The sequence below is a fragment of the Nicotiana tabacum genome, chromosome 20 (assembly GCF_000715075.1).
Source record: "Nicotiana tabacum cultivar K326 chromosome 20, ASM71507v2, whole genome shotgun sequence".
Classification (NCBI taxonomy): Eukaryota; Viridiplantae; Streptophyta; class Magnoliopsida; order Solanales; family Solanaceae; genus Nicotiana; species Nicotiana tabacum.
This window is the reverse complement of record NC_134099.1, coordinates 58,897,314-58,907,878: the sequence shown is the minus strand read 5'-3', so window position 1 is coordinate 58,907,878 and position 10,565 is coordinate 58,897,314. Positions and strand designations below refer to the sequence as shown.

The 10,565-nt window shown below is 34.3% G+C and overlaps 1 protein-coding gene across 1 annotated transcript; it reads left to right on the top strand.

Annotated features, from left to right (window-relative positions):
• The first annotated feature begins 2,181 nt into the window (after positions 1-2,181).
• LOC107807935 (amidase 1) lies at positions 2,182-10,354 on the top strand. Its single transcript, XM_016632388.2, has 9 exons — positions 2,182-2,391; positions 2,477-2,629; positions 7,814-7,938; positions 8,030-8,155; positions 8,404-8,586; positions 8,836-8,983; positions 9,165-9,333; positions 9,893-10,027; positions 10,127-10,354. The coding sequence occupies exons 1-9, from the start codon at positions 2,282-2,284 to the stop codon at positions 10,253-10,255; spliced, it is 1,278 nt and encodes a 425-aa protein (XP_016487874.2). The 5' UTR covers positions 2,182-2,281; the 3' UTR covers positions 10,256-10,354.
• Positions 10,355-10,565: the final 211 nt, after the last annotated feature.

Below are 10,565 nucleotides of genomic sequence, written 5' to 3'. Positions count from 1 at the left end.
AAAATTTAATATAATGTAAAATAATTTAAAAATGAATATAGCCGAATTGAATACATTGTATATAGCCAAGTTGAATAGAGTGGTATACACCATTTTTTTTTATTTATTGTTTAAATACAACTGAATTTAATAAGTGAAATTGAATACAATGTAAAATATATAAGAACGAATGCATTTGAATTAAATACAATATATATAATCGAATTGAATACAACGACATACATCCCATGACAAGCAATTAGTAGCTACTGGATGTAAGTAGCTTAATTATAGCTATGTCCAACAAGCCTCCAAACAATAGTTATTTATGAAAGTTCCCCTAAAAAACCCAATATGATAGTTGTGGACTATTCCCACGTTACAATTGATTTGAGGCTTTCCACTTTTTAAGCTTTTCTTAGATTTTGGGGCACGTCAGGTAATTTAAGATTTTGGGGGCGACATGGTGGAATACTTTTGTACTGGGTGGGTATTTCTGTCCAAGCCCCTAAATTGAAGGGAGTTTTATAGCTTTATTCACAAAAACTAAACTAATTACTTTTGCCTACCCAATGGTTTCTCTATCCACCAAACTAATTACTCTTCCTATCTATTGCAGTTTTTGTGGGTAATTGTTTCTTCCTTTTTTCTCTCATTTTTTCTTTTCTCCGTTTATTTTTTCTCATTTTTATTTATTTTTTCTTTATTGTTTATTCTTTTTTTTCGGTTCATATTATGTTTCCATAATCATATTATTCTTTATTTTATTCACCATATTCTAGTTTTATACTCAATTTGTCTCGTTTCTTTTCTTTTTTTATTTTTATTTTTCGTTCCTTTTGTTGTTTTTTTTAATTTCGCGTTCCTTTTCTAATTTCATTCAATTTTTTTTAGTTTCCTTTTTTTCATATTACTGTTTTATGTCTTCCGACACCTACTTCTTATACAATGAATATCTTTTCATGAAACTCCATCAACAAAATTCATTTAAGAAAATATTTTCAAGGACCTAGTTGGAAAAATTTAAAAATAACTTATTTATTATGGTATACTGTTATATTATATTGTATACTATAATACTGTAATAGTACTATAACCATAACTTTAGCTTTGCACAATAGCACCTAGATGCTTCAACAAATAGCAGTTAAAGTATACTATTATGGTATATTGTATACTGTTATATTATATTGTATACTTTTATAGCATACTGTTGCAGTATATTGCATATTATTATAGTATACCATTATAGTATATTGTATACAATAACACTATACTGTTACAACATAGCTATATACTCCTACAGTATATTGTATACCGTAACGATATACTATTATTAGGTAACTATATTCTTCTTCGATTATTATAGTATATCGTTACAGTATATTGTCTGCTATAATAATATACTATTGCATTATAGCTGTATACTCCTACATCATATTATATACCATAGCGGTATACTATTTGGTAACTGTGTTCTTCGATTTTCAGCTGAAAAATTCGATCTCAATCACCTCAAATCAGCTCCAACTGCGATCAAATTTCAGTATGAACTTCTAAAAGGTATTATAAGAAATATTTAATAACACCCACTTTTAATCAAACGAGAAATCTTCAAAATAAAAATTTTAAATTCAAGAGTTTCAAGCCCAACAATGGTGGATATTCAAATACACATAAATATTTAGATCGGTGAAGTTTACTCGAAGGTGCTATAAGCAATATTTTATAGCACCCACATCGAATAAAAAAAATAAATCTTCAAATTAAAATTTCAAATTCAAGAGTTTCAAGCTCAACAATGGTGGATCTTCATACACACACAAAAATCAGATCTAGTAAACTCAATATATTTGGTAATCATATATGCTACTTAAAATGAAGAAAGACCAAATTATTTAGTTATCAGATTGTATTAGCTACTAAGTAACCTTGCAAAAATGAAGCTGGATGTTTTAACATTCTGTACTTCAAATGCGAAGGAAAATAGCTAATGGGTGGGCTGGGTAGATAGTCTGAGACGCATAGGTAGAAAAAGTAAATAGTTTAGGCTTGGGTATTAAAGGATAAATAGTTTGAGATTAATGGGTATAAAGCAAGATTTTTCCTAAATTGAAAGCATTGATGTGAAGGGTATAATTGTAAATGGCACATTTCCAATTGATATTGACACTCGATAGTAAAGAAAACCTCTTAGATAAAAAAAAATCAAGAAGATTGGCCAATGGAATGAAAGCATGTGTTTGTCTGAAAAGTTAAAAGGAATCCTGTAAGTCCTCTGTTAGGGATTTCAGTGGAGAGGATGGAGACATGTGAATATGGAGCTCTCATTGAGAAATTCACACTGCAACCAATTTGCTCTTCTTCAGAGCAAGTCCCCTTGAATGGCTTAACCTTTGCCGTGAAAGACATGTAAGTGTTCCAATTTCTTCTGTGGATAGTGAATCAAGAAATTTAGCTCTCCGTTATTGGTAATAATGTGATACTACTGTATTAGATTTGATGTGGAAGGACATATCACTGGTTTTGGAAATCCAGACTGGGCCAAGACCCATTCTGCGGCAACATCTACTGCAACAACTGTGCTCACTCTTTTGAAGGCTGGTGCTACTTGTATTGGTAAAACTGTCATGGATGAAATGGCTTACAGGTTATACTTTAAAAGATTTCTTTTACTTCCTTCCTTCTGGTGTTTCTTTATTAATGAAATTTTTATCTAATTCTTTTTCCTTGTCTTTTGAAAGGAAGATAAAAAGTTAAGGTAATTGTCTTTTCTTAAAAGACTAGAAAAGTTAATCAATCAAATTGAGACATAACGAAAAGGTTGAAATTGAGAAAATTACCTGCCCAAGAAAAATGTTGTGTCTGACCAAGGCACATGTGGCAGCATACCTGGGAAGAGAAAAATTCTGCGTGTTCATATAATACTGCTCCCATTGCTAGCTTGCTGAGTCTTTTAAGAACCTAATTTACTTGGCAAACACTAGATGGAAATTTCTGCTTAACACTACTGAAAAATCTGTAGTAGAAATCAAAAAGTTCATGATTCCACGGAAATATGATCACTCAGTACTACAGTATTGTTTCCTGGACTGTTATTGTAACTATAACTCTTATCACTCCACTTTTATCTTGTTTAGAAAAGGCAAAATACCTTAAAACCCCCCTAAACTTGTCACGGATTATTACTTACAGCCTTAAAGTATTCGTGGTTTTAATTACCCCCTCAACTTGGCCTTTTGAGAGCCATTACTCCCCTGGACGCTGATGTGGCAAATAGTGTGGGTGCACTCGCCTGCCACGTGGATTTTTCCTGTATATGTGGCATCTTTTTGAAAAATAAAATATATTTTTACCTTTTTTAAGTATGTTACTTCTTTAGATAAATTTTTTTGAATACAATTCATAATAAAACTTGGATAGAACTATATTATTTAGGCTAAATTATTTTATTTGGCTAAAAATAATAAAGTTTTAGTTAATATTTTTTTTTTAATTTGACCTGAAAATAAAGATTTATACAATTGAAATAAATTGTCAAGGCATCTAAAAAGTTATAAAAAATACATAGTTTGAAATTAATTATTTTGGCTATAATTTTTTATATAGCTCTAAATTATGGTGCTCTAAAAATATATTTTTTTTACAGATTTTACCTGAAAAAGTAAAAATACACAGTTGAAATAGATAGTCATTGCATCAAAAGAAGAAATTAAAAAGGTGTACAATTTCTTCAACTGTGTATTTTTATTTCTTCAACTGTGTATATTTCTTCAACTATAAAAAGAGTGTACTCTATAAAAATAGCTATTGAAGAAATAAAAATACACTATTGAAGAAGTTGTACACCCTTTTAATTTCTTCTTTTGATGCAATGACTATTTATTTCAACTGCGTATTTTTACTTTTTCAAGTAAAATCTGTAAAAAAAAAAAGATATTTTTGGAGCACCATAATTTAGAGCTAGATAAAAAATTATAGCCAAAATAATTAATTTCAAACTATGCATTTTTTATAACTTTTTGATGGCTTGACAATTTATTTCAATTGTATAAATCTTTATTTTCAGGTTAAATTGAAAAAAAATTAACTAAAATTTTATTATTTTTTGCCAAATAAAAAAATTTAGCCTAAATAATGTAGTTATATCCAAGTTTTATTATAAATTGTATTCGAAAAAAACATGCTTTAAAAGGTAAAAATATATTTTATTTTTCAAAAATAATGCCACATATACAAGAAAAATCCACGTGGCAGACGAGTGCAACCACGCTCTTTGCCACATCAGCGTCCATGGGGGTAATGGCTCTCAAAAGGCCAAGTTGAGGAGGGTAATTAAGACCACGAATAGTTTAAGGCTGTAAGTAATAGTCCGTGTCAAGTTTAGGAGGGTTTTAAGGTATTTTGCCTTTAGAAAATTATTCCTACATCTGCTTCCATCTGCCACGGGGATATTATGTGATAAGAGGATATGTACCGAGGTGAATGACAAGTTTTACAGAATGTGTCAGACCAGAAACACTACGTGAGATCGAATGTTGGTCTCTAAGGTCCACCATTTCTACGAGATGAGTTTATAGAAATGCATCTGCGGTAATAAAAGATTAGACAAAATTAGAAATGATCACATCTAACAATATGTGCAAGTAGCACATTTGGAGGAAACGTTGAGAAAGTTGTCTAAAATGGTTGGGTCATATCTTGCTTATTGATCACGCCCAACTATGCCTTATAAAACGACTAAGCGGTCGTTGCAAATATGATCCGATCTAAGAGTCCGGAGTTGAATCACACAGAGAACTAAGATTTTGTTATAACTGGTAAGTATCACTAAGAAGACAAGCTAAAATAATTTTTAAGATGTAAATATCAATATTCTCTGTCTAACTAATTAATTAACAAATTAAAATAATAAATTAACAACTAAAGATACTAAGGGTTAGAGATAAGATTAAGGAGAGGTCTACGGTTATGATTTCCCCAATCGTCGGAATCTTCCCCGCTACGTTTCCTATAAATTCGCTGAAGTATTCCCTATCGATCGTGAGCACTTCAGGTGTCATAATTATCTTTTGAGCAACAACCAGAATTTACTAGACATATTCTCTCGAACTACACTAGCTGGCACTAGTTCATCGCTCACTAAGATCACACCAAGGTTTCGTTATTTCTAGTCCCATCTTTAAACCCTCTGTATTGATTTCTCACATACTTTAAGAGTTATGTTGTTCAACAACTACTTAAATGTGTACCATTTTCCAAGCAATATACACTAAATAGGCACAGTCAATCAACGACGACAAACACGTAGTTGAACAAGTAGAGAAATCCAACAGCTTAATTATATAAAAATATAACTGGAACCTAGGGGTGGCAAAATGGTTAAAAGAAAACAGTTAACCACCCATATTATCCACTAAAAAGGGGGTTGGATAATGAACTTTTTAAAAACGGGTCAAATATGGATAAAAACCATATTATCCATTTAGAAAATGGATAACCAATGAGTAACCAATGGATAATAAATGGGTCTAACTTTACATTTATAAAGCCTCAAATTGGGGGTTCCTCAAGTTAGGGAGACTAAGAATTCTCCCAAAAGTGATCATATACAAGAAGTCATGGATAATATGGTTAACCATATTATCCGCTTGTTAACCCGTTTTTATCCATATTAAATATGGGTCGGGTCGCATAATTTATCCGTTTTTTCATTATCTGTTTTTTACACGAACCATATCCAACCCGACCTGCCCGTTTGCCACTCCTACTGGAACCTTAGATAACAAATTAGCTATTCATAGTCCTGCTAACAATCATGTTAATAATCAAAATCATTAAAATACAGATTAATGAAGGGGAGCGTTAACGTAACTGGTAAAGTTGTTGTCATGTGACCAGGAGGTCACGGGTTCGAGCCGTGGACAGAGCCTCTTGCAGAAATGCATGGTAAGGCTGCGTACAATAGATCCTTGTGGTCCGGCAGCAGGGATAATATATTCACAGTGAATAATTATTACAAAAGGTTGCAACAACAAACTAGTCAGGGAACTCTAAACTGGCCTTGGAAGATGATTTGGAGAACTAAAGCACCTATGAGAGCAGCTTTTTTGGTTGGCTAGCAGTTAGGGATGCCCGCCAAACTCAGCATAAGTTACAGAGGAGAGGGTTTTCTCTGTGCAGTAGATGTTATTTTTGCAACTCAGAGGAGGAAACAGTTGAGCGTCTCTTCTTGCATTGCAAATTTTCAAGACAATGCTGGGAATTTTTCTCGAACATAATGGGCATATTTTTGGTGCTACCTCAGAAGATTAGTAGCTTGCTGGAAATGTGGCAATCCCAGAGAGTAAAAAGAAGCTTAAAGCTTATATAGAAAAACTATTCCCAACTGCATAATGTGGACATTATGGCTGGAGCGAAATAAATCATGCTTTGAGGGAAAGAGACTGCAGATTGCTAGAGTCAAAAACAAATGTATTAAAAATTTGTATTTCTGGTGTTATAGCAGTTCTTTAGATGAGATGCCCAGTATTTGGATTTTTTGCACTTGTTAGGAGAAAATATGTAGTATGAATTAAGTAAGAGTTGTAGTCTGGTCCTGTACTTTTTTCTATGTACCATCTTGGTACCAGTTATAATAAAATTTTTACTTATCAAAAAAAATAGATCCTTGTGGTCCAGCCCTTCCCCGGACCCCGCGCATAGCGGGAGCTTAGTGCACCGGGCTGCCCTTTTTTTATTATTAAAATACAGATTAAGGAAGAACAGAGAGAAAACTCTTGTGAATATTCTTTGCTTCCAAGTGTTCCCGTAGCCTTCTTGCCTCTCCAATAATGTCTCCCTCTAAAAAATAGGTTTAGAAGCCCTTTTATACATGTAGGGTCGAAACTACCAAATCGTAACCGAAATAGGAAAAGTTTCCCGCTTCGGCATTTTGAATCGCGCCTGGCGCAAAGCTGGGCGCCCAACTCTGTGTAGTGTTGTCTTTTGCGTTTTGAACTGTGCCTGGCTCAAATCTGGACGCAAAAAAATCATACTCCTCTAAGTTCTTTCATTTTAGCTTCAATTTATGCTCAATCCTTCCATATCACCTTCGATAGGTTCCTACACAAATAAATACCAAAATTAAGCTCGAGTCACAACTATTCACACTACAGTTAATAAGATCAAGGCATAACGCAAGGCAATTTACATGTAAAAATATGGATTTTTAGCCTAACATCACTCGGCCATCTAAATCCTCCACTTCATAGGTGTGACACCATGATAATTGAAGGTGTTAAGGGAAGAGATAGACCTTAAATCACGTGGAGGAAAATTATCTCAATAGACCTACAATTTCTTGGAAACCACGTGGACCTAACGAAGAACATAGCACAACAGCAATAAAGTTTCTTAGAGGTGATACCAACTAGTTAGGGTTAAAGTTAGTCGTTATTGCCTCACACTAGTCCGGTGGTTGAGGGAGCCTTTCAAGTTTGGTTAGACATTGTATCATGATGTAGGGATATGTGTGAGATTTGGTGAATCCTGATTTGTCCCCAAAGACATTGATGACTAGTAAAATTAACTGGAACCAAATAGCACAGAATAGATTTAGAGGATTTATATTGTCGAACCCAACTAGTTTAAGACTGAGGCATAATGTTGGTCTTGTTGTTGTATCCTCTATTGGACAAAGAATTTTAAGATCATATCTGTGAAGATTTCTCTCAACGTTGTCGATTGCATAGTCGCTTCAAACTGATGTTTGTTTTCTGCATTTCAAAGAATCATAATAAATATATTCAGAAGCTTTTGTCAGGCAAGTGAACCTATTGTCTTTCTTTGGCAGCATAAATGGTGAAAATGTTCATTATGGCACGCCTTTGAATCCTGTTTCACCAGATCGGGTACCTGGAGGGTCTTCAAGTGGATCTGCAGTTGCAGTCGGTGCAAAGCTTGTAGATTTCTCCTTAGGTGAACTTTTATAGATACTGTGACAACTGCTTTGCTTAATTCATAAACTGATGGTTAATTATATCTTAAATGAGATGTTCATTGATTGTAGGGACTGACACTGGAGGAAGTGTTAGAGTTCCTGCATCATATTGTGGAATTTATGGTATTCGACCTTCTCATGGAGTTGTTTCAACTGCCGGAGTCACACCTATGGCACAAAGCTTTGATACAGTGGGTGAGAAATTCAAAAGTTCTTTTTCGGTATAAACCTGAATTATCATTATTTTTTTTTCACCAAATAAGAAAAAGAAGTTGGTGCATTCCCACCTCTCATTCCCTCCATCATCCAATGTGTAGAAGCTAATCCAGTGCATTACTATTTAATACAATAATAATTTACCTTCTCAAGTTTAGCTTTGCTGGAAACAGGTCCTATAAATATTTGATCTGGCAAGTCCAGGCTGACTTAATCTACTTTCTCAGGGTGGTTTGCAAGGGATCCTCTGATCTTAAAGCAAGTTGGAAGAGTCCTACTTCAATCTCCCCAAGTGAATTCCGTGCATCCAACTAACATTATCATTGCAGAAGACTGTTTTAAGCTCCTGGATTCCAAGAGTAACCAATTGATTGAAGTACTTGTTAACTCAGTGGAGAAGCTATATGGAAGTAAGTCGTATTTATTACCTTATCTGTGAGATTATTTTTCTTTTCCTTCGTAAACTCGTCTTTTGGAATCATATATCATTTGGTATAATCGATAATTTTGTCCAAAGAGTGAAGTGATTACAACAAAACAGCAAGTGCCTCCAATAGTTGGGAAGATGTGGGGATTGAGATGTCTTTTAATAGAAAGGTCAGTTGGACAATGGAGTCTAAAGCTCGTTTCAATTTAAATAATTGGACTAACCTATGCAGGTCATATGATTAAATACGTGAGTGTAGGGGATTATATTGAGGGAAATGTTCCAAGTTTGAAGAAATTCATGACGCTTGGAACTGGCAATGATGAATCTTACATTCCATCCTTGCTAGCTCTCTCAGCTGCCATGCGGTTGCTTCAAAGGTGCAGAATTATGAACAAAGCTGCATCAGTTTTTGTTGGCGCATTTTCTTTCTTTATTTTGTTCACTTCCTCTTCCAACAGACTAGTACGATCCATGAAACAGCTTAGTGGTATAACATGCAATATGTCAGATTTCTTGTGCTCTTCTTGAGGTTGCCTTGCTCTGCTACTTTGATAACAGGTATGAATTCAAGGAGAATCATGGAGAATGGGTTAGTACAGTCAAACCTAGTTTAGGTCCGGGAATAGCAGAACGCGTATGGGAAGCGCTGAAGGCCACAGATGAAAATATTGATGTGTGCCACTCTGTGAAGGCTGAGCTTCGAGCAGCTCTCACTGCTCTCCTTGGGGTACTTAACCATCCTCCGCCCGTATATGTTGTTGTTTAAGTGTATTCCACTGTATTACTTATGCTTTATTCTTAGACTGCATGTTGATATAGAAGTCTATGCTAATTTAGTTCAGCTTTTATGTTTACGATTTTCTTTCTAAAGAAGAATTTGCCTCACTTTGCTAAATGAATGAGGTTCAGAACTAAAGGTGATATGCAACTTGAAGGATGGTCAAATATTTCTCATAGTCTATGATACCTCACCTCATACTAGACACACCCTCTCAGACCTTTTGTCATCTGATGTTCAATTGACTGCACTAAGTTAATGCTTGATTTGTTAATCATCCACATAGATGAGTCCATGTTTTGTGGATATTCGAGTAGTTTTGTGGACAGAAGTTTCATAGCCTGGAAGTGATTTTATTCCAATTATCTAAGTTCTCCGTCTCTATTCCTTTTTGGAAAGTCCGCATTAAGATTAACCTTTCGATATTTGGAAATGAAATATAGTGTATGTTTCAAAACTAGCTGTTGATTCACTGCTTTAAGGTGGTTTTTGATTGCTGTATGTGTAGGATTCTGGTATACTTGCAATCCCAACTGTTCCTGGACCTCCACCAAAACTAAGAAGCGAGACAAGTGCATTGGAAGGATTTCGTGTTAAGGCTTTTAGTCTGTTATCAATTGCTGGAGTATCTGGATTTTGCCAGGTTTATCTTTAATATTCTGGACTGAATATGTAAATAACAGAGAGAGAAATCCAACATGAATGTGCTGACATGTCCAAAATTTGTTTGATTAACAAACAGGTCAGCATACCTCTGGGGATGCAAGACAATCTTCCTATATCAGTTTCTTTACTGGTAAAACATGGTTCAGACTGGTTGCTGCTTGATGCTGTTGAAGCTATTCACAAAGTTCTCAAGGGGCAAATCTGATTTAACTGCTTAAAAATTGTATCAAAATGTAACTTACAACTCTTGTTTCATGTCATACTCACTACTTTAGAAAGTAATTTTTGTCTGCACTTCTTGACACCTTCCACTGTTTTGATCAACTTGAGGACAGTTTTCCGAAGTTTTTTTGGTAAAAGGGAAGTGAAAAAAAACTCTTTTTCTTCAACAACAACAACAACAACAAACCCAGTAATTTCTCACGAGTGGGGTTTTGAGAGGGTAAGATGTACACAGAAAAAAACAGCATTGGCAGGTTGATTTTGGCCATCTTAATTTAAAATTTCTCATTTTA

Coding starts and splice junctions, on each gene's coding strand:
- LOC107807935 (XM_016632388.2), top strand. CDS start 2,282: ATGGAGACATGTGAATATGGAGCTCTCATTGAGAAATTCACACTGCAA. Junction 7,939..8,029: donor GCTTGTAGATTTCTCCTTAG/GTGAACTTTTAT, acceptor CATTGATTGTAG/GGACTGACACTGGAGGAAGT. Junction 8,156..8,403: donor ACAAAGCTTTGATACAGTGG/GTGAGAAATTCA, acceptor CTACTTTCTCAG/GGTGGTTTGCAAGGGATCCT.